The sequence below is a fragment of the Ochotona curzoniae genome, unplaced genomic scaffold, assembly GCF_017591425.1.
Source record: "Ochotona curzoniae isolate NIBS_2020 unplaced genomic scaffold, NIBS_Ocur_1.0 contig_3255, whole genome shotgun sequence".
Lineage (NCBI taxonomy): Eukaryota > Metazoa > Chordata > Mammalia > Lagomorpha > Ochotonidae > Ochotona > Ochotona curzoniae.
In genome coordinates this window covers 5,061,874-5,086,214 of record NW_024465777.1, presented here as the reverse complement: position 1 = coordinate 5,086,214, position 24,341 = coordinate 5,061,874, and the positions used below count along the sequence as shown (strand labels likewise).

At 45.8% G+C, this 24,341-nt stretch overlaps 1 protein-coding gene across 3 annotated transcripts in view; it reads right to left on the bottom strand.

Moving 5' to 3' along the window:
- The window catches only part of WDTC1 (WD and tetratricopeptide repeats 1), a 56,339-nt gene that overhangs the window by 11,342 nt on the left and 20,656 nt on the right, over nucleotides 1-24,341 (bottom strand). For all 3 annotated transcript variants that reach the window (XM_040979660.1, XM_040979661.1, XM_040979659.1), the window contains exons 3-7: nucleotides 23,956-24,039; nucleotides 7,007-7,053; nucleotides 6,631-6,742; nucleotides 2,415-2,602; nucleotides 466-648 (exon numbers count right to left, since the gene is read on the bottom strand). In XM_040979660.1, coding sequence (XP_040835594.1) covers nucleotides 466-648; nucleotides 2,415-2,602; nucleotides 6,631-6,742; nucleotides 7,007-7,053; nucleotides 23,956-24,039 — 614 coding nt within the window. The remainder of the gene's footprint in view (nucleotides 1-465; nucleotides 649-2,414; nucleotides 2,603-6,630; nucleotides 6,743-7,006; nucleotides 7,054-23,955; nucleotides 24,040-24,341) is intronic.

The window sequence follows — 24,341 nt, the reverse complement described above, 5'->3', positions numbered from 1 at the left end:
ACATGTATTAAAAATGACATATAGAGGCCAGCATTGTTGCACAATGAGTTAAGCTGCTGCCTTTGACATCAGCATCTCACACTGGAATTTAGTCCATGTCCTGGCTGCTCTGTTACCAATCTGGCTCATTGCTGATGTTCCTGGGAAGGCAGTGAAAGATGGCCCAGGTACTTGGGCTCCTGCCACCGACATGGGAAATCTGGATAGAGTTCCTGGGTCCTGGTTTTGGCTACTGTGACCATTTTGGGAGTAAACCAACGGATTGAACTTGTCTTTCTGTCTTTTAAAGGATAGGCTTTTTAGCTTCTGAAACAAACATGGACTAAATTGTTCTGACAACAACAACAACAACTAAATTGTTAACAACAACAACAACAAACCAAAAACCAACCCAAACCTCAAAAAGGGCAGGTTCCCAGGGAGTTGCTGGTAGTGGCGGGTGGGGGGGGGGGGAGCCGGTCACACCTGTGGTTATGGATCATGCGGATGTCGTAGAGCCTCACGAAGGGCCCGCTGGCCCCGACGGCGAGGCAGTTGTTGTCCTGGGGGTTGACCGTGAGGCACTTGGCCTCTACCAGCTGGCCGCAGTACTCGGTCAGGTCAATCAGCACCTCTGAGTGTTTGCTGTTCTCCCGAAGGTCATACTGGCTGTGAGAGAGGACAGAGTTAGGGAATCCAGGTTCCCTAACTGTGCAGGACAAGACGTGGGGTGTCCTTGTGTGGAAGGCAGGGGAGAAGCCAACTCCTCATTATGTAAGTGGATTGGGAAGGGCCATGGACTGTCCTTTGTTGCCCACGTGTGCCAGGTCTGCAGGCTTCTCACATACAGCTCCACGTGGTGGTCCATACTGCTGCCATTACATGACTACAACGCCATTTCCTCGAGTGACACAGAGCTTTGTTGGGTGCTGTCCCTGATTCTTTTATGTTTATCATTTAATTAAATCCTAATTCCACCTCCAGGTACCACCAGAAGTTTGAAGTCCACAAACCTTGAAGGCGAAAAAATGACCGCTCAGATGGCAGAATTGGGAAAGCAGAGCTGGGCCTGCCTCCTGATCCACAGGCAGCTATTCGGCCCTGCTCCCTTCTGATCTATCTGGTTTCTCTCAGGAAACCAAGGAAGTGCTGGGGTGACGGAATCTGGAGGTCATCTAAGAGCTTCTTAGGAAACTCCACCTGGTGGAGGCACTGCCTACACAGTCTCCCCAGCACCAACAGATTCCCAGGCTCCAGCCGGGGAGCTTTCTGTTGTGACACACAGCTACCTGCCAGAGTGGGGAGCAGGCCATCTGCTCGCCCACCTCTTGCTTAGACAGCTCTAACAATCTCTCTGCTGTTCACCTTGTCTCCCCACGCTGTCCTCACCAGATTGCTCTTCCTAAAATACTGTTCTACATCACTCTCCTGCTCAAAACACACAGCGATGTCTCAACATTTCTAACAGACTTCTCTGCTTTCCAGGTTTGATGTCACAGACCTCTTCAGCCTATTCTCCAGTTTTCTAAATGTGGGCTCATTCTACCTGCAGGATTCTTTTACCTTATAACACACTCAGTACCTTGCCCTTACAAACTCTGCTTAACCTTGGGAGGCCACTCTGCTCCTCCTTGCCAACCCAAACCCTCTCCCACGCTGTACTCACTATGCTAGCATTCCTGTTTGACGGGATACCTGTGCCCAAGTACTTGGGCACCCACCCAATGCCCAAGATGCTCAGCTTATGCCAGGCAGCCTTGGCACAATTTGGTCAGTCAAGGGCAACAATCAGATCTGCCACTGACCAGGGCTTTCTGAGCACTGCTAAAGTTTGACATGTGCCACTTCCACATTCATGCACAGAACAATCAGGAGGACACTGTGATTACTCTGATTCTACAGATGAAGGAACTGAGGGTTTGGGCTGAAGTGATGTGCCCAAAGAGAGTGAAAGAACTCAGACTGACACCACATAATCATCATGACTTCAGTGCCCTGCTCTTTTTTTTTCTGTTACATGGAAGAGGACACAAAGACACAAAGAAAAAGTTCTAAGGGTAATGGGTCTGTTCTCTGAGGAAGGAAGCAGTGGCACCGTGTTCAATAACATGGTCGGGGAAAGAGGATAGCTCTCTTTACCATCTCTGACTGGCTCTCTCCCTGCCAGGCATATACCCACGCACATACCCACAGACCAACTATTCACAGAAATGCACCAGGAGCCTCTGTGCTGGCACTGTGCTGGGCTGGAGGGCCACAACTGAGGAGATGCCAAGCATGAGCTGGCTTATGAGAAATAGTTTACTGGGCAGACAAGTGAGGCCGGAGGGCAGGAGTCAGGTCTGCAGAAGAAAGCTCCAAGGGCAGGTAGGATTGGAGAGCCATCACACAGTGGGAGCAGGAGAGGCACCGGCCCTCGATGCCCTCACCCTTACCGGATCAGTCCATCCTCAGCAGCACTCCAGAATGTGTTGGGCCACATGGGGGCCGTGGCAATGCGTTTCACCCGGTTTGTGTGGTCTCCAAACATGTGGATGGTCTCCTTTACAGTGAGGTCATGGACATGCACTTTGGAGTCAGCTGCCCCTGTGATCAAGATGCGGTCTCCAGCATGAGGCAGGAACTGTCCGGGAAAGATTGGAAAACGGATTAGGGGGTGTTGGGAAAGAGCCGGTCAAAAAGCCTGGCTGCTCTCATCACCCCTTTCCCCTCCATGGCAAGAATGAATCCATCCAAGAAAACCTCCCAACCAAACTTGAGACCTTCAGCAGCCTCCTACAGTGCAGAAGATCCATGTTGAGACACATCCCTTTACTTTAGCAGAGTGGTCCTGACCTAGCCCAGGCTGGACTCCCAGAGGAAGCTTTTCCTTTGATCTCTGTCCAATTGAGAACTGAGAGGATGATAATCACAGCTGTCACCATTTATTTAGCATTTGCATATACTAATCACCTGGGAGCTACTTTATCTTACTGATTCTTTTTTACGATTTATTTTATTTTTTATTGGAAAGGCAGATATACAGAGAGGAAGATCTTCCATCTACTGATTCACTCCCCAAGTGGCTGCAACAGTTGGAGCTGTCCCGATCTGAAGCCAGGAGCCTGGAACTTCTTCCAGGTCTCCCATGGTGGTGCAGGGTGTCTCAAGGCTTTGGGCGTCCTCAACTGCTTTCCCAGGCCACAGTAGGAAGCTAGATGGGAAGCGGAGCCATTGGGATTAGAACCAGTGCCCACATGGGATCCCAGCACATTTAAAGATGAGGACAGTAGCCACTAGGCTACCGCGCTGCGCCCATCTTATTGATTCTTTTTTTTTCTGAAGATTTATTTATTTTCACCACAAAGTCAGATATACAGAGAGGAGGAGAGACAGAGGGGAAGATCTTCCATCAGATGATTCACTCCCCAAGTGACCGCAACAGCCAGTGCTGCACCGATCTGGAGCCAGGAGCCAGGAACTTCCTCCAGGTCTCCCACAACGAGTGCAGGGTTCCAAAGCATTGGGCCATCCTTGAGTGCCTTCCCAGGCCACAAGCAGGGAGCTGGATGGAAAGTGGAGCTGCCGGGATTAGAACCGGCGCCCATATGGGATCCCCACGCGTTCAAGGTGAGGACTTAGCCACTAGGCCACACTGCCTGGCCCCATCTTATTGTTTGTTAACAAAGCAAGGGAAGAAGGCCCATGCACTTGGGTCCCTATCACCCATGTAGGATCACTGGCCAGAGTTCTTGGCTCTTGGATTCAACCTAGCCCAGTCCTGATTTGTTATGGCCATTTGGGGGAGTGAACTTTCTCTCTAGTTCTGCCTTTCCAATAAATACATCTTTAAAAAATATTTATTTGAAAGGCAGACTTAAAGAGAGGACATGAGAAAGATCATCCATTGGCTGGTTCATTCCCCAAAAGGCCACAACAGCCAGAGCTGAGCTGATCTGAAGCCAGCAGCCAGGAGTGAATTCCCTTCCCCTTCAGGACGCCCATGTGGGTACAGGGTCCTAAGGCCTTGGGCCATCTTCTGCTGCCTTCTCAAACCCTAAGCAGGGAACTAGACTGAAAGCAGAGCAGTCTGGATTTGAACTCGTGTCCATTTGGGATGCTGACACTTTAGTGCAAAGGATTAAGCTGGCCCTCATACAGGGAATTTTTGTGTGTGTGTGAAGGGTTTTGTTTGTTTAATACATCTGAAAAGAATGCATATGCAAAGAATTGAGACATGAGAAAGTGTTGGTTCAACACTACTGAATCTATGAGAATTAGAATTTGGGAAAGTTGGAAAAGATTATCCAAACATTTTTTAAAATTTGAGACTGCAATCGAAATTAGCTGATAAAACCCCTATTAACACTTAGGAAGTCTTCTTAAGACTCCATGATTTTTTTTTTAATTAAGCTAGAGAGCCTCAAGCGGCTTCTCTACCATTTCTCTTATGCAAAACAAAAATAAGGGGATTTTCCTGACTGGTCTCCCCACCAAGTCCCACCCTCAGCTTCTTAATGAAGCAGGTCTGCACCCTCTTAACCCCACGCAGGGTTAATTCTAAGGGACAGGGTGTCTTGAATTTGCTCAGCTCTTCCTGGAGAATAATTTAGCAATAGGTAACAAAGAAAATGTTCCCATCTTTTGACCTAACTTTCAATTGTATGAAACTACCTCACCCCTCCAAAAAAGAAAAAGAGTGGGTATTTGGCCTAGCAGTTGGGACACCTGTGTTCCACACAGACCTGCTTCCAGGTGATACAGATGCTGTGCAGGGGTGGCACTGATGGTTCAAGTGGTTGGACTGCTGCTGCCCAAGTGGGAAACCTGGATTTGGTTCCTAATTTTGCCCTGGCCCAATTTTTGCCATTGTGGACATTTGGGGTGTAGGCCAGTGAATGGAAAGCTCTGTGTCTCTCCAAAAAAAAAAAAAAATAAAGAAGAGAAAAATAGGACTTACGAAGAAATGGTCACAGCAGGATTCGTTTAGAAAAGCAGTGGAGACTGCTTCAATGTAGGGCCCGGGGGGGGGGGGGGGGGGGGGGGGGCGGAGATGGGGGGAGCAGCAAGGGGATGCAGGGGCGCCCTTGCAAGGGGCCTACAAGAGCTGAAAAACACACCACACCCTGTGGCTGCCACCAGAGGGAGCGCATAGGCTAAACATTGTGAATAGAATTGACCGCTTCAGAGTGCAGAGACTGTGGGTCCAGTTGTGAGCACTTTGACCAAACTTTACCAGCAGAAAGTGTCAAGAGTACTGAGAAATCTAGAACTCCCTGATGCAAAAGGAAAGGCTCCTATATCTCCTTTCTCCTGACTGAGGCATAGACTCAACTGCACTTTTACAGGTATAGAAAGCAGCACAATGGCTGATAAAATGCCCACCAAGTAGACCACTGCAGGGTTAGATCATTTACATCTTTTTTTTTTTTAAGATTTATTTTATTTTAATTTTTATTGTTAAGGCGGATATACAGAGAGGAGAGACAGAGAGAAGATCTTCCGTCTGATGATTCACTCCCCAAGTGACCGCAACGATGGTGTCATGCCGCTCTGAAGCCAGGAGCCTCTTCCAGGTCTCCCACGCGGGTGCAGGGTCCCAAAGCTTTGGGCCTTCCTCGACTGCTTTCCCAGGCCACAAGCAGGGAACTGGATGGGAAGTGGGGCAGCAGGGATTAGAACCGGTGCCTATATGGGATCCCGGGCGTGCAAGGCAAGGACCTTAACCACTGCGCCACTGTGCCGGGCCCAGGTCATTTACATCTTTAGAAGCATTTTCCAGTAGCTCTAAGCAGCAAGCAATTCCTTCCTGCCTCAGGCCCACATTTGTTTGGTCACCAATGACACAAGCATGAAGTCATCTACAGTTGGACTCTTGGTTTTGTGAGAGGGAAGACAAGCATGGAAAGGAGATAGGGGCCTGCACTGTGGTGTAATTTGCTAAGCTTCCATACGTGGGACTGGCATCTCATATTGGCGGCAGATCCCGATTGCTCCATTTCCAATTCAACTCCCATCTAATGGCTTAGGAAAGCAGGGAGGATGGCCCTAGAAGAAGCTCCTGATTCTCAGTTTAGAATCAGTATTATAGGTCTGGACACTTGGGCCTTTTGGGGAGTGAACCAGACGACGGAAGCTGCATTTTTCTCTCACTTTGTAACTCTTTCAAATAAAAAATTAACAAATTGGGCCCGGCACAGTGGCCTAGCCGCTAAAGTCCTCACCTTGAATGTGCCGGGATCCCATATGGGGCCATTTCTAATCCCGGCGGCACTACTTCCCATCTAGCTCCCTGCTTGTGGCCTGGGAAGGCAGTCGAGGACAGCCCAAAGCCTTGGGACCCTGCAAGAGCTGGCTCCTGCCTCTGAATCGGCGCAGTACCGTCCACTGTGGTCACTTGGGAATGAATCATCAGATGGAAGATCCTTCTGTCTCTCCTCCTCTCTGTATATCTGAATTTGCTATAAAAATAAATCTTTTTTAAAAATTAACAAATCTTAAAATAAAAACAAACAAAACTATGAGATTTAAGGACTTTCAGACATTCGAGACCAGAACAGAGTCAGTGAGCCCAGTGGTGCGTATGAGGGGACACACACATACACAATACAACATGGCTGTGTTCACGGCTCAGTTGCCTTTTCTACTTATTCTGTGCCATTTCCTGCTCACCTTGACAGAGAAGATGTTGGCCGTGTGTCCCGTGTGCATGGAGAGCAGCTTCTTGTGGTGCAGTGGGTCCCACACAATGGTGTGCTGGTCATCAGAGCCGGAGGCCAGCAGGCTGTAAGCAGAGGAAGACGTCTGACTTCTCAGGCTCCCCAGCCCCTGTTTCCAGCCTATTTATCTCAAGGATTTCCCATGATTCCTTTCACACCAGCTTATTTGAAAACCATAGCCTGGATTCTCCTCCAGCTTTCCATTATCCACACACTGCCTGTGTCCTAGAAACTCTGGGCTCTTCTTCTCTGGGTTCCCCTTCCCTCAGACCTGCTAGAAGGAAGGCCCCCTTTTCCAGCACCCTCTCAGCCTTCCAGAACATACTTACTCTCCTTTCTCATTCCATTCCAAACAGTTGACACAGCCTGAATGACCCTGGGGAGCAAATGAAAGGTGACAAAAAAACAGCTGGTTAGAGAGGTTGTCAGGGGAACCTTACTTCCAAGTGGAACTGGGTGAGTTAATCGGCTTTTCCATCTTCAGTGTTTTCCATAGGCATGTAAATGGCCAGAACTGACTCAAACTGACTGGCACCTTACAGCATACAGAGTACTTTCATAGTCAAAATCTCATCTTGATATCAAAGTGCATCAAAGGTTCAGCACTGAAAACACAGTGGGTTAAGCTGCTGCTTTTTAGGCTTGCATACAGGTGACAGTTTGAGTCTCAGCTTCCAATCAAGCTCCCTGCTAATTAATATGCTTGGGAAAGCAACAGAACACGGCCTAGTTACTTGAGTCCCTGCTACGCACATGGGAAACTTGCATGGAGTTCTAGGCTTCTGGGTTTGTCCTGGCCCAACCCTAGGAAGTGGAGCCATTTGGGGAGTGAATCATCAAACATAAGATCTCTGTTACTTTGCCTTTCAAATAAATACAGTAAATCTTGAACACACAGACAGAAAAAACTTTCATATGCTGCCAAACCCTTCAAGGCACACCCCTTTAGAAAACAGCCCAGGGAGTTGTTTGACCCACAGGCAGACAGTTAACCTAGGAGGTTCACTGCTCATTAATTCAGCAGATGTATGTTGAGTCCCTGCTGCACGCAGGCCAGGCGCTGTCCAGAGGCCAGGGTTACAGCAGCATGCAAATAATAAAGTCCCCAGTTCTTTTCTTTTCTTTTCTTTTTAAGATTCATTTATTTTTTTTGGAAAGGCAGATATACAGCGAGGAGGAGATAGAGAGGAAGATCTTCTGTCTGATGGTTCACTCCCCAAGTGGCTGCAACGGCCAATGCTATGCTGATCCGAAGCCAGGAGCCAGGAGCTTCTTCCAGCTCTCCCATGCGGGTGCAGGGTCCCAAAGCTTTGGGCTGTCCTTGACTGCTTTCCCAGGCCACAGGCAGGGAGCTGGATGGGAAGCGGGACCTCTGGGATTAGAACCAGCACCCATATGAGATCCCAGAGCGTTCAAGGCGAGGAATTTAACCACTACGTTATTGTGCTGGGCCCAAGTCCCTAGTTTTTGGGAGCTTACTTTAAGTTTGTGGAGAAACTGAGGCAGATCACAGCAGACAGTGAACTGAAAGCTGTAGAGGGAAGGCATGGCAAACCTACAGCCATAAGGACACAGACAGCAGGAGAAAATAACCACGAGGCTTACTCTCCTTCTTACCTCTCACTCCTAACAGCGCCTTGATTAACATGTGACCATCTCTGTACCACACATCAGGTCACACATTTCAGGAATCATAAACCTATTATTCTTGCCTCAGTGACAGCTCAGGAACATAGGCCTAATTCAAACACACAATGTGATTTACATATAAGAGGAAACAGTTATTGGGAACTTGTAAAAAAGATCCCAGCTGTAGGCAATGGCCTAGGTTGCCTTGTACCTAGGCAAGTGTTACACTCCTGGAAGAGAAGCAGCTAATAGGTGGGGAGCATCCTGGGCCTGGTTAATGCCAAATTTGTGTTAACTATACCAGTGTGCCAGCATAGTCACCTATTCTATTTTTTAAATTAAATTTTTATTTTAAAAATATGTGAAGGGATTTGGTGCCATAGTCCTCCAGCCTGGTTTGGGCCAATCCACGTGAGTGCCATTTGGAGCCATGGGTCCCTAGTCTGGCTTGGGCTGGCCTGTGGGAGCACCCTCAGGTAATCCCAGGTGCAGGGACCTGCAGAGGACATCTTGTACCATAGCAGAGGATGGAGGACATAACGAACGGGTCAACTGCCCCAGCCAGGTGCTGACAGCAAATATCTGTCAATTAGAGACTCCAGGGTGGACTATGTCAGCCAATGGACTTTGGAAGGATTTCTTCATCCTTGATTGACAACATTTCAGAACTATCGAAATCACCTGAGCAGAACCCTTGGCGCATACTCCACATCAGGGACCCCGGGGATGACACTTGGTGACCATTTCCCATCCCCAGCGAACTGAGGCAGTTGGGAGCCTGGGTGCAGCTTCTCCCCTACCTTCCCCCAGATACAGGAAAAAGAAAAATTTGGAAACAATGGTCTTACCCACTTTCCCCTAACCCTCGACCTTTCCCACCCTAACCAACTATGTAAACATCATCAAAAATAAAATTAAATAGCATTATAGAAAACAGAGTCTATGGAAGAGATGACTACCTCCCTCTGTTCTCTGGGTTTGAGATGTGATATCTGGAGTTGCTGCTCATGAGGGAAACCAGTGAGAAGGTGAAACCAACACCTGGAGGAGAGTAGGCCTTGGGAATCACGGGAAAATGGGCCCTGAGAGACCAGAGTAACACCTACCATACTCCTGCAATTGAGTTAAATGAGCCAATATGCTCAATACTACCTAAGACAGGGCTGTGCTGTGGTTTAGCCAGAAAGCCACCTCCTATGGCACCTGCAGCCCATATGGATGCTGGTTCAAGACCTGGCTGTTCCACTTGGGATCCAGTTGCCTGCTAATTAATGCACCTAGGATAGTGAGGGAAGATAGCCAAGATGCTTTGGTCCCTGTGTCATGTGGGCGACCTGCAGAAAACTTCTGGGCTCCTGATTCGGATTGGCCCAGCAATAGTCATTGCAGCCATTTGGGGAGTAAAGCAGCAGATGGAAGAACTCTCTCTTGTTTCTTCATAACTCTGCCTTCCAAATAAATAAAACAAATCTTAACAAAATAAACAAACCCATATTATCTAAGGCAATTTGAGTTGGACTGTTAGCTGCTGTGACTTAAGGCAACCTAACCAAAATCTCCAATTCACTCTTCTCGTGGTAACTTCTTCAAGCTGCCTTCCCTGTTCTGTACATTAGGGAGGGAGGCATATCTTCTTGTTGTCATCCTGCACTAAGGCCCTATGTCAGCGTGGCTGTTTTCTTCCACTAGACTTGACCACGAAAAAGCAGGTTTTGTGGATTATGTTCACTGAATCTGCAAGGCCAAGTACAGAGCCTGCTAGGTACCTGTTATTCAGATGATCAGCTGCCTGGTAATAAATGACCTCTTGCTCACTTTCTTGTGAACTCTCACCCTTTGCCCTACAGATTCTCATCTGGGTTTTCCACTTCTATATGTTACTGACACACTGTTCAAGCCTACAAGCTCCCTTACTAAATGAGACCTTTCACCTCCCATTGCCACTCTTTCTGGGTCACTCATTTCTGCCCTTCTCTCTCCACCGGAGCCTGCCAGGGCGGGCGAGGGGTGTCGCAGCAACAGCCTAGGCTCTAACAGATCACCAGGGTCTCTGGTGGGTGCCACTTCCTGAGGCCTGCAGAGCCTTGGCATGGCCTTGCAGCCAGAAATGGCCTCCTACAGATAGATGTTCCTGTCTTAATCCTCTGGAACCAGGAAACATGCTATTTAAGGTGACTAGCACGACTTTGCTGACGTGATGCAGGTTAAGGACCTCAAGAGGGAGAGATTATCCTCGATCATCCAGGCAGGTCCAATCTAATCATAGAGAACTAAAGAGATGAGGGTGAGAAAGGGACTGGAGCCAGGAAACGCTGCAGCTTTTGGAAGCTGGAACCACGGAGGAAAGGTTCTGCTCCACTGCCTCCAGGGAGAGTGGGGTCCTGCCAACAATCCACGTTCAGCCTGGTGAAACTTTTGGCAAGCTTCTGGTCTACAGAACTGTGGGGTAACCCACTCAGGTGTAGCCACTCTGTGGACATAATGGGCGCTTGGATGCCCATTAGCTTATTTGAGAGGGAGGCATCATTACTCACTTCACAAACGAGAAAAACAGCACTGAGAGGTTAGGTAAATCTGCCTAAGGTGGCAACATGTAAGATTTCAACTCAAAAGTGCAGATCCTCAAGTGATATCTGAGAAATTCACTAGTGCTCCCAGAATGACTGTATTTGTCCTCAAATTGGTAATCACTCAAAGCACACCAGACACAGGCCACCATGGATGGATCTGGCATTTGATTCATTTCTGACTGGTTAAAAAAAAAAAAAAAAAAGAGCTAGCTGAAAGACAAGCAAATTGGGGAAAGTCAAGAAAAAGTTCACACCTTTACAAAGATACAAAGTGACTATTGTAGTAATAAAAGGCTTAATAAGTCAGAATCCACACTTGATAACATTCCTGACAAGGAACACAGCATTTAAGGAGTTATCTCAGGCTCAACCAGAAAGTCTGGCTTGGTCGGAGGTGCGTGACATCAGAGGTAAGCAACTGGCACACAGAGGTAGGGAAACTGAGAGGAAAGACCTTGTAGAGATGGAAATCTTTCTACCTGGGTAAGCTTAGCTCAGGAAACAGGAAGTGTTGCAGGGAAAGCACCTGCAAGAAAAGAGCCAAGGCTCATCTACGTTCCAAGTCACAACCCACACTCAGTCCCTATATAACCTTTTTACATATATTGAGTATAATTACTAAAGTCTCTGACTTTGCTGGGTAGCACAGTACAGAGGAGGAAGAACGAGCAGACAGAAGTATGTCACTATTGACACACCACTTAGAATGGTACAAGTATAATCACAATAAAAGCCAATGGATTTTTAGTTGGTTTTATTACTGCCTATAAATTTCTTGTTTTCTAACTTACGATTTTTAAAAATTCATTTTGAAAGAGCTACACAGAGAGAGGGAACGAGGGAAAGGGAGATATTCTATCTGCTGGTTCACTCCTTAGATGGCCCCAAGAAACATGGTCCCTGTGCTGGGCTAAAGCAAACCAAAAAGATTAATCCGGTCTCCCATGTGGACGGGGGAGCACAAACATTTGTCCCATTTTCCACTGCCTTTCCTGGTCATTAACAGGGAACTGGACAGGAAGTGCAGCAGCAGGAATATAAACTGGCACTCAAGAGGTACTGGTTTCGGGCCCGGCGGCGTGGCCTAGCAGCTAAATTTAATCCCAGAGGTCCCACTTCCCATCCAGCTCCCTGCCTGTGGCCTGGGAAAGCAGTCGAGGACGGCCCAAAGCTTTGGGACCCTGCACCCGCGTGGGAGACCCGAAGAAGTTCCTGGATCCTGGCTTCGGATCGGCATAGCATCGGCCGTTGCGCTCACTTGAGGAGTGAATCATCAGACAGAAGATCTTCCTCTCTGTCTCTCCTCTTGTCTGTATATCTGACTCTCCAATAAATAAATAAATCTTAAAAAAAAAAAGAGATACTGGTTTCATAGCAAGTGGCTTTACCTACTATGCCACAATGCTAGCCTCTACTTTTAAATTTCTTAGACACTATGCACTCCTTTACAACATGAACTACTGTTCACACCTTGCTATGACAACAGTAGGTAAAATATTATATTTATATGTGTGGTCTCATTTTTATAGGTGAGACCAAATCTTAGCAATATTAAATAATGCACCCAGGGGCAAACAAATAGTAAATGTGAGAACACAAGTGACAGCCCAAACAATAAATATGTTATTTATGTGGCTAATGCTGTACTCAAATTCCACTGTTACTCCTTCCTACATTAAAGAGAATTCATTTGGTGTGGCAGGTAAGACATTGCTTGGGATGCCCACATCCCAAATTGGAGTGCATGGATTTGAATATTGGCCCCACTTCTGATCCCAGCTTCCTGCCAATGCATACCCTGGGAGGAGAGCAGGTGACAGTCCAAAGTGTTTGAGTCCTAGCCACCCATGTAGCAATGTGGGTTAAGTACTTCGGCTCTTAGCTTCAGTCTGACCTATCCTTGTCTTTGCAGGATTTTTGAGAGTGAATTAACACAGAATATCTCTCCCTAGTTCCTTTGCCTTAAACAAACAAACAAACAAAAAGGGGCTTGCTGCGATGGCCTAGAGGCTAAAGTCCTTGACGAACACATGCCAGGATCCCATGTGGACACTGGTTCTAATCTTGGACGCCCTGCTTCCCATCCAGCTCCCTACTCGTGGCCTGGGAAAGCAGTTGAGGACATGAGGACAGCTCAAAGCCTTGGGACCCTGTACCCGCGTTGGAAAACTGGAAGAAGATCCTTCCTCACAGGATCTAATGTCATTGAAACAGCTGGGAGCCCTGAGTGGACCTCAGAAACAGAACAGTACACTTACTTGGGGGATCGGGAGGGGAGCTTTCTCTGGTCCTTACTTAGTTCCAACTTTGGATCCCCACCCTCTCTTGCAATGACCATCAGGGTCGCGCTGGCTCCCCTCTCAAAAAAATTAATTAGATAGACAGAGACCAATAAGGAAAGCTTAGACCCAGACAGGAAATGGTCAGCGTGGACTCACATATGCCTTACTAGGTAGGACACAAAGATTAGTTACTCCTCACTAAGGTATTGAAGATTTCTCTGCACACCCCTCCTAAAACTGTTCTGCAACTCAACTGTTTGACATATGCCTTGTTAGTTATAAGCCAGTTTGGACTATCCTAAAATTCGCCAAGTTCAGTAAAAATTATGCTTCAATGCTATAAACTGCTAAATATTAAAAGTGAAAATAGACATGAGACAGCTGAATAGTACCCTATAGCCATTTTAAGGTGTACAGCAGCTGGTTGTGTATACACTAAAATTGAAATGTCAATGACGCAGTCACGGGATGTGGTTAAGAACTTGCATTTTCTAACATTTGAGTCACTCAATACCATGTCAATGAACTCCATAATGTTGTAAATTGTTGTTGATATATGTTGTGGCTTTTCATTGGACGGGATGATATTCTGCCAGTTCTGCTTTCAGACCAGAGGTGGTCTCCCCAAAAAACTGTTGAATTTATCTGGTTAATAAGATGCTGGACTCTTATGCATGGTACATGCTTATAATGAAAGAATCATGACTGGATTTTAACTGTAATACTGTAACAAGGTGGAGGAATCTACTATGGGGGGAGGGTATGGGGAGGGGTTGGGGGAATCCCAAAGCCTATGAAACTGTGTCATTAAATGAAATGAAATTAAAAACAAAATTAAAAAAAAAAAAAAAAAAAAAAGGCCGTGGCAAGGTAAGCACAGGTCCCTTCCAGACACTTCCAGTCACCTGTCTTGATCTATCTGTGCTGTTTCTCTAGAATGCCTTTCCTGTCTGTTCTGGAATAAAACCAACACCCTGCCCCCCAAGAAACACTCAGTGAGTGGGGGCCAGGCATCTGGGGGATCCCTGAGGATGCTGATCAGGACACCTACACTGCTGAGCAGAGTGCCTGCCTTTTAAACCTGACTCGCTCCCAAAGTCAGCTTCCTGTTAATGTCCCTTCCTCAGGAAGCAAGTGATGGCTCAAGTGCTTGGGTCCCTGTCACCCACAGGGCAGACCTGGACAGAGTTCCGAACTCCTGGCTTCCGAACTCAGCTAGACTTGACCTAGCTCTAGCTATTATGCACATGTAGGTAGTGAATCACTAGATAGAAGTCCCCTGCTTCCCACCCTCTCCCTCTCTCCAATTTACTGATCTGAAAGGCAGAGCATTGTAAGGAGAAAGAGAGAAAAGAGAGAGAAGGCAGAGAGAGAGAAAGGAGATCGTCCACGCACTTACTCCACAAACTGTTGCCAACATCTAGGTTTAGGCCAGGCTGAAGTTGGGGGCTGGGAACTCCAGCATATTCTCTCACATGGGTAGCAGGACCTCAAGCACTCGGCCATCTTCTGCCATCCCAGGTGCATTAACAGGGAGCTGGATCAGAAAGGAAAGCAGGTGGGACTTACTGGCATTCCAAGGAGATGTTGGTGTTGCAAGTAGCAGCTTAATTTGCTGTGCCATGATGCTGGGCCCATGGAAGAGCTTTTTCTTTTTCTGTCTTTCTAATGAAATAAACTTTTCCACATATTCGAGCTAAAAAATCTAAGTGCTCATAAGTATAGTGGGAAAAGGCAATAATCGTAGTTCAGATTAGGAAGTTTCCTGTTGTTCTGAATTTTTATCTGTTGTCTGTTCCTCCAGGCTGTCTTTATCCACTTCATCATTCTGTTACTTGAGCACCTGTGTATGCTAGAATTCTTGTATACGCAAAGGCTGCTGTTGCAAACAAAATAGAGAGCTCTAGTGGAATGGGAGTAAGGTTAAGTTCAGACAGTTACTGCTATGAAGAATCCAGAAGGCGGCAGTGGAGACCAGGTGACAGGGGAAAAGCTCTCAGGGATATCTGAGGTGAAGGAGCAAATCACACGAAGGCTTGAAGGAAACGCATTCCTGGCCCGCAGAAGTCCAGCATACAGGGAGCCACTGGCTCAGTCGGCTGTAGCAATAGGACGGCAACGTGGCTAGACAGCAGCGACAAAGGGGATTGCACCAGAATCTAAGGGTTTTTGAGAGGCCAAGGCATGAAGCCAGGAGCTTGTTTTAGTCACTGTTGTGTTCATCTCAGGGCTAGGGAAATTCCTGGCATATAAAAGGCATCAGTATTTTTTGAATATATGCCTATATTAATGAGCGGCTCCTATGTAGGCGCTCTGGTGTCTGAAGGCATGAAGGGCCAGAGAGTAGATATTTTAGGTTTTGCAGGCCATATGGTCTGTCTGAACTACTCAGTTCTTTTGCTGGATCTCCAAAGCAGACATAGACAATACATAAATGAATGAGTGTAGCTGTGTTCCAATACAAGTTTATTTATAAAAACAGGTGGCAATAGACTTGAAGCTCATATGGAAATGCAAAGAACCTAGAATAGCCGACAAAACAATCTTGAAAAAGAACAAAACTGGAAGTCATATGTCCCAATTTTATAACAGTATAATACTGCAGCAATGGCAATGGTGTACTGGCATAAGGGCACGCATCTAGATCCACAGACTAGAGTTGAGTTCATCAATAAATCCGTACACTTTGGGTCAACTAAGTTCTGAAAAGAGTGCTAAGATATTCAACAGCCAAAACAAATACAATAAAACAAAAGCCCACAAAACTACACAGAAACGAATGAAAAAAAAAAAAAAAATCCTTAAAAACTTATGGGGCAGGCATGGCAGGTCAAACTACTGCTTGGGGTACCTATTTATATATCTCCTATTTTGGAGAGCTGATCTGAGTCCCAGCTATTATACTTCTGTAAACACTTCCTAGGAGGCAACAGATGATGACTCAGGTACTTGGAGTCATCACATTCACATGGGAGATCTTGACGGAGTTCTGGGCTCTTGGCTTTGACCTGGTCCGCTCCTGGATCTTGTGGGCATTTGAATAATGGACCAGCAGATGGTTCTCTCCCCTCTCTATGTGTCACCCTGCCTTTCCAAACAAACAAACAAACAAACAAGCAAGCAAATAAATAAACAACCCTGCCTTTAAAAATAAATTAATAACTTCATTAAATAAACCACTGGCTTGTACACTTAAACGAATAAAAAGCAAACAAACAGGCAGAAGTCTGGCTTTGGCCCACAGACTGTAATTTGCTGACCTCTAACTTATTTCAGTATTTTATTTATTTATTTATTTTGGAGGGCAGAGAAACAGAAAAGAAAAAGCCACACAAACAGAGACAGCACTCAGTTGCTGGTTCATTCCTCACATGCTTCTAACAGTCTTCCTATTCTTGGGCCAGGAGAAAGCTCACAGCTAGAACTCAACCCAGATCTCCCACCTCAGAGGCAGGGACCCAGGCACTTGAACTGTCACCCACTGTTTCTCAGGGTGCACAATAAAAACACAAAACCTCTGCCATGTCTGTTTGAATCACGTTATTTAACTTCTCTAGCCTACCACCTCAATTCTAAAAGGAAAATAAACCTAGTTTGACATGAGCTCTCTTCCATAAATACCTTCCTTAATTTTATGCTCAAATTACGTAAGAATGAAAATACAGCCAGATACACAGTTGGCCCTTTATATCCGTGGATTCTGCCCATGGCTTAAATCAACTGGACTGCAAATGTAGTTAGGACTATGATGGCTCAGTCTGTACTGCAGCTTCAACATTTGCTGCCCAAACTGTAACAACTATCTTAACATTGCTTACATTGTATTAGACATTCTACAGATGGTTTAGAAGATGTGTACATGCAAATACTAGGTCATTTAAATATCCTTTTGGTCTCCATTCTTTTAATCTGGAACATTTCTTCATCCTGTCTTTTTGACATTGCCAGTTCTGAAGAATATATTAGCTGTGCTAGAGAAACGTCTCTCAGTTTGGGTTTCAGGCAGTGTTCTGACAGAAGTACCACCTAGTGACTGTGTGTCCTCACTGCACAGTGTCAGGCAGCAGCTGATGTCTGTCTTGGTTCAGGTGGTACCTTAACTATCATGTTACTATCATGTGCAAATACCCTGTCCATCAAATTTACATGCAGTGTCGTCAATCAGCCACTGATTATCCTATCCTGAGTCATTTATTAGTACAGTGGTGGCAAAGTCTTGATTTTTTAATTCTGTGACTTCTTTATTTAGTGGCTGGCATTCTATGAAAATAGAGTGTACATCTTACCCAGTGCAGACTCATATTTTTTGTTCAAGGGGCCTTCAATGTATGACTGTCATCATTCATCCTAATGCTTTAATATCCTAGATTAGGCCAGCAATATACCCATCAGCCTAGCTCCTAGGCCCTTTTCCTATGTCTCTACAATTCTTCATGTTTTTTTTTTCTTGGCACAGATGTTTCACACCCATCACGTACTCTACCTGTCGAACTCTAGAATCAGTTGGTTCTCTTATGACTCCTGTTTCCTTTTACTGGGGAATAATATAATTCATAATTCCAGAGATCTCTGCTTGTGGATCCTGTCAGTGGACAAAGTCGGACAAAGCATAAAAATGTGATCCTGAGCAGTGGACAGAAGATATTCCACTCTGTCCTCTTTTCTGTATATCTGACTTTCCAATAAAAATAAGTAAATCTTTAAAATGCTGTCAGTTGACATCCTCCTCTCCTGGCTTAAAGCAAAACTCACAAAGGTCTGGAGAGGGTTACGTCTTCTTCTTTACGTATCATTCTTAACCTTCTCTAGCCCTGGAAGTGACCAATTTCACCACTGCCTATCCATCCTATACTTCTGTTTGAAGAATAATATTAAAATGCAGGTACAAACTCCCCAGGGTAATCACAGGTTACTTTAAGGCTCCAGTGTATCTGAATACACCTGAATCAGCACCTCTGGTACACAACCTTCTCAAACTCAAATCCAAAAGCCCCAACTGCGTCCACACAGCACAAACTGGACAACCCACTTCTGCAACTCCAAAATATCTATCACTAAACATATAGTCCTTCACCCTTAAATTTACTTCCCGAGCACTCCCTAACTCAGCAATTGATATTACCATCTATCCCGCCACTTAGGCTGCAAACCTGTTCTCTATTCCTCTTTTATCCTATCTTTCCACATGTAATCACCAAAAATTCTTTTTTGATTTTGTTCCATCCACCACTATTTCAGTTCATTAGGTCCTTCATCACCATTCCTCAATCACTGCCATAATTGCTCACGTGGTTCTAGCTGGTTTCAGTCCCATAATCTATTTTTATTATGAAGCTAAGATGAATTTTTTTTTTTTTACTAAAGGTTTATCTATTCGTATTGAAAAGGCAAATTTACAGAGAGAAGAGACAGAGAGAAGAGCCTCCATCCGCTGGTTCACTCCCCAAGTGGCCACAACAGTCAGAGCTGAGTCTATCTGAAGTCAGGAGCCAAGAACTTTCTTTTGGTCTCCCACACGGGTGCAGGGTCCCAAGGCTTTAGGCCGTCCTCCATTGCTTTCCCAGGCCACAAACAGGGAGCTGGATGGGAAGTGGAGCAGTTGGGACACGAACTGGTGTCCATAAAGGCTGCCGGTACATGCAAGGCGAGGCGTTGCCACTGATCCATTGTGCTGTGTTGCTTTTCTAAAAGGCTTATTTATTTGAAGCAGGTGGGAGTGGGGACAGAGGGAGAAAGAGAGAGAAATCTTCCAAGCACTGATTCACTTTCAAAATGATTGCAACAGCTGGGGCCGATCCAAAGCTCCATTTGAGTTTCACAAATGGCTACCAGGACTCCAAGCACTGGGGCCATTTCCACTGCCTTCCCAGGCACATCAGGAGGGAGCTGGATCAGAAGCAGGATCATCAGGAATAGAACTGACACTCTGACACAGGACGTTGGCTCTGCAGACAGCAGCTTCACCCACTGCCTCGGTGTTTACAGAGCCAGAAGTTATCTGTTTATTTTTTCACTTGCTGATGAGTGAATGAAGGAGTGCAGGTAGATCAGGCTCTCACCGTCTTGTACATCCCCTCCACATTCTCTTTGCTGTTCTGCAGGGCCATCTGCTTTGCCAGTGTTCAGCCTACTGTGTTTGCATGGAGCCTCCCCTCCAGGCCAGACACGGACAGGGCAAGCCTGGCCCTCCAAGATTCAACAGGTACATCTGTGCTTCTCCGAGTCTTTGGGTCAGGTTGGGGCCATTCCAGTATGAAGCGTGGCAATCAGTGTGTGTGTACAACTTACAAGCGAGAGGGCTTTAACACCCGTACACAGAGTGGCTGTCCTGTGCCCTCTGCCAGTGCCAACACCGGAGGCAAGTGCTGGAGTCACTGGACTGCCCGGTGCCAGGTTCAAGGTCAGGCCTGGGATCATCTGACTCCGGAACTGAGTGAATCAGAAGCCAGGAGCCAGAAACTTCCTCCAGGTCTTTCATGCGGGTGCTGGGTCCCAAGGCTTTGGGCTGTCCTCCACTGTTTTCCCAGGCCCCAAGCAGGGAGCTAGCTGGATGGGAAGAGGAACAGCTGGGGCATGACCTGGCGTCCAGAAGGAATCCTGGTGCAAGCATGGCAAGGACTTTAGCCAGCAGGTTACCATGTCTGGCCCAAGCCAAGATGAATTTTTTAAAAACCTAATTCTAATTATGCTGTTAAAAAGACCCTTCAATAGTGCTTCAGTGTCCTTCAAGTCTTACCCCATCTTTCATTTTCAATATCCCTCTTACCCTCACCAGCCTCAGCCTCCTCTATCATCTCTCCTCCAGGTGGAGTCTATTTGTCCTCTTGAACTGGTCCTCTCTACCATCTTCTGCTTCACACTGCTGTGACCTGGAAAACTTTTTCTCACCATCTCCATCAAGCATGTCAATTCTTTACATCCATCCTTCAGGTGTTAGCCAAGACATGGGCTAGAAGTGAAGTCTTTGTGCTTTAACAGGTTGCATTCATCAGTGAAATTTCTCAGAATAATGATGGAACAAACACTGAGTGTTTAAGAGTGAATTGTAGAGGGCCCGGCGCGGTGGCGCAAGTGGTTAAAGGTCCTCGCTTTGCACGCCCAGGATCCCATATGGGCGCTAGTTCTAATCCCGGCAGCCCCGCTTCCCTTCCAGCTCCCTGCCTGTGGCCTGGGAAAGCAGTCGAGGACGGCCCAAAGCTTTGGGAACCTGCACCCGCGTGGGAGACCTGGAAGAGGCTCCTGGCTTCGGATCGGCATAGTATCGGCCCGTTGCACTCACTTGGGGAGTGAATCATCGGACGGAAGATCTTCCTCTCTGTCTCTCCTCTCTGTATATCCACCTTTCCAATGAAAAAATAATAAAAATAAATCTTTAAAAAAAAAAAAAGAGTGAATTGTAGGGCCCGGCAGTGTGGCCTAGAGGCTAAAGTCCTCGCCTTGAACGCGCCGGTTCTAGTCCCGGCAGTCCCACTTCCCATCCAGCTCCCTGCCTGTGACCTGGGAAAGCAGTCGAGGACGGCCCAAAGCCTTGGGACCCTGCACCCCATGTGGAATACCCGGAAGAAGTTCTTGGATCCTGGCTTTGGATCGGCATAGCACCAGCCGTTGTGGTCACATGGGGAGTGAATCATCTGATGGAAGATCCTCCTCTCTGTATATCTGACTTTCCAATAAATAAATAAATCTTTAAAAAAAAAAAAAAACGATTGAAGGAGTATGACATGAGGGTGAATTGGCAAAAACTCCATGGCTGGAAATATTGGCAATATTAATGAAAATAAAAAATGTACACATTCTCTGACACCTGCTAATTCCAACACAAGTACTTATACACCCAAGTGTAACACATATCACAAAGAATAGCCTCATATAGATAACAGACCAGATGCAAACTGTTGTCCATTGATAAGGACAGCTTACACAAATTAAGGTACATTCACACAACATTCGGAATCCATGAAATAATTAGCAATTAGACACAAATTTATTCATTGACATAAAATCTTAGGAAGCATACATTTGAGAGGCAGGAAAAAGGATGTCCCATCTACTTTGTCACTCCCCAAATGCCCCACAACAGCCAAGACAGGACGAGGGTGAATCTAGGAGCTGGGAACTCAATCTACACCTCCCACATAGTGGCAGGAATCCGGGTACTTCAGCCATCACTACTCTCTTTCAGGTGTTCTGACATGGGGTATGGACCTCTTGCCAGTGTATTAACTCCTAGAATAAATACCTGTAACTACCTTTTTAATTTTTGTGGTTTTTTTAAAAGATTAATTTATTCATCTAAAAGTTACAGAAAAAGACAGAAATCTTCCACTCATTGGTTCACTCCTGGTCTACCACCTGGGTACAGGGACAGCTGGAACTTGAACCAGCACCCATATGGGATGCTGGCTTGCAGGTGGTGTTTTTATCCACTATACCACAATGTCAGTCCCAACCACTAACATTTTAAGACAAAACAATTTAATGAAAAGTGTGATTTTTCCAAACATTGTATATTTGAAAGGCACATATAAGAAAACACTCTCATATAAGCATAGTGTAGGACATTGTAACCCTAGAAGGCCAGGGAGCACAGGATTACCTAATGGATACCTTTTGTACACCTGACTGGATATCATTTATATGAGAACAGTTTAGAGGACAGCATGTGTAGGAACACTTGGTGGAATATACAAGACAAAAGTATAGAAACAGTTGATGGGTTTTGTTGATAAGCTCAATACCTCCACCCTTATCCTATACGACCCTTAGTAAATAAAGTCTTAAGCCCCATTAAACTTTGGCTTTGGCCATCAGTCAGAGTGCAGCATAGTAACAGAGAAAAGGAGACAGGAAGGGAGGCATGAGAGGTGGGGTAGACGGCAGGAAAGATGAGAAGTTCTTCCATACACTGGTTCAGATTTTCCAAATGGCTGCAACAGCCAAGGCAGAGTCAAGTTGAACCCAGAAGTCAGAACCCCAGCTAAGTCTCCCAGGGAGGTGGCAGCAGTTCACTACTTGGGCTATCATTCTGCTGCCTTAGCATGTGCATTAGCAGGAAGCTACACAGAGGCAGAGTAGCTAGACTCAAACCTACACTGTGATATGGGCTGTCAGTGTAGCAAGTGGTGGCTGAATCCATTGTCCCACAATACTAAACCCTGTTCTCCATTTGTGCAAACTTCTTCAACGTCTAGCTAATGAATGATTAGTAAATTCTCACATGTTTTGTATTTCATCTAGTAGGCTGAATGAAATGAGAGAAACTCAGCTTCACTAGGGACTCAGTTGGAACAGGAACATTTTTAAGAGGTTGGTTGACGGGTGGCAGAGCCAGTTATTTGGGCCATCTTCTTCCCAGATACATCATCAAGAAGCTAGAGGAGAAATAAAGCATCAAAGACTTGAACCCACTGTGCTCAACACTTGCCCCCAGTGCCTGTTTCTTAACCATAACTCTGCTTCACAGTACATAAAGTAGCATTCTGTTAGCAATATTTTCCACATTTATAATCAGAAAAAATTCTTAGTAAATGTTCTCATGAAGACTTGATTGAGTCTTAAAAAATACATGGGGCCACTAGGAGCCCATGTGTAGTGGTTCATGTCCTAGTGGCCCCACTTCCCATCCAGCTCCCTGTTTGTGGCCTGGGAAAGCAGTCAAGCATGGCCCAAAGCCTTGGGATCCTACACCTGCATAGGAGACTGGAAAAAGCTCCTGGTTTTGATTGGCTCAACTCTGTTGCAGCCACTTTGGGAGTGAACCAGCGGCTAGAGGATTTTTCTGTCTCTCCTTCTTGTTGCAATCTGACTTTCCAATAAAAATAAGTAAATCTTTAAAAAAAAAAAAAAAAAGAAGCAAAGGAAAAAAAGGAGAGATAGAAAGAAATTTCTTCCATCCATTTGGTTTACTCCCAAAATGGTTCCAAGCTGAGTCAATCTGAAGCCAAAAGCATGGGCGCAGTGTCCCTAAGGCTTTGAGCCATCCTCTTCTGCTTTCCCAGGCCACAGGCAGGGAGCTGGATGGGAAGCAGAACATCCAGGACACACACTGGTGCCCATATGGGATCCTAGTACTTTAAGGGGAAGGATTAGCCAATTAAGTCAATGCACTGGGTCCCTTTCTAGTCTTTCCTAAGATTGATGATTTGTAAATACTACCTAAAGAAAAAAATTTTCACTCAACCTTCATGGGACACTATATTGCATAAATCAGCTAAAAGTCCAACCCAAGCCATGATCTTGCAACACTGTGGAATGTCTATGTCTAGGTCAGACACAGTGAAAAAAACCGGCCATCTGCACCCAAGCTCTGACTCTTCCATGGACTGAACAAAAGCCCAGACAAGGGACAAGCTGCTTGGCCTTCCTAAACCTGATCTTTTTGTTTCTTTGTTTAAAATAAATAAATATATAAGTAAATAAATAAACAAAAACATTTCCTACGCACATTCCCCACAGCACTGCTCTGAAGCTAAAATGACAAAGTGTATATATTTGCATACCCAGTGTGTCTGTGTGCACATATAAGACAACACTCACTCTGTGACTGTTAAATCCTGTATACACATAAGAATCACTAGTAAGGCAATAGTAAAAAGAGTGACATGAAATTCAAACCTTTTCCAAGCACAAAACAAGTAATACACTCAATAATCTTTTGTGATGATGTCAATCACTGCTCTTGATTCAGGCTTAGTTGTCTAATAAAGTGTGAGATAACCTTCAGGTATGACCTTCAGAGAAACACTTGTTTGTATCTAGAATGAGGCCAGGCAGAGAGGAAAGCAGCTGATTTCCTACCTGCAGCTCTGCTTCCAGGCCTAGCCGTCGGATGAAGGGGTCAGTGACATGGTAGCGCCGCTCAAAGCTCAGAGCACCCCGTTCCTGGGGACAGAAACAAGTTTACAGTCCTACGGACATACCAACACTGACAGTGTGCTTATTAGATATGGAGTCCCACGCTGGGCAATGCAGGAGCTAGAAAAACTAAGAGGAGCCTGCACTACTTTTTGGAGGGATTAGAGAATAGATCAAAGTATATTAACTAAGTTATGCAGTAGAATTAAGACAGCTGATGAGCATCACTTTAGGATAAATTTAAGTAAAAAAACCAAACTGTTGATTCTGCTCTTTCCGGCCCAATCAAATCTCTCTCTCTCTCTCTCTCTCTCTCACACACACACACT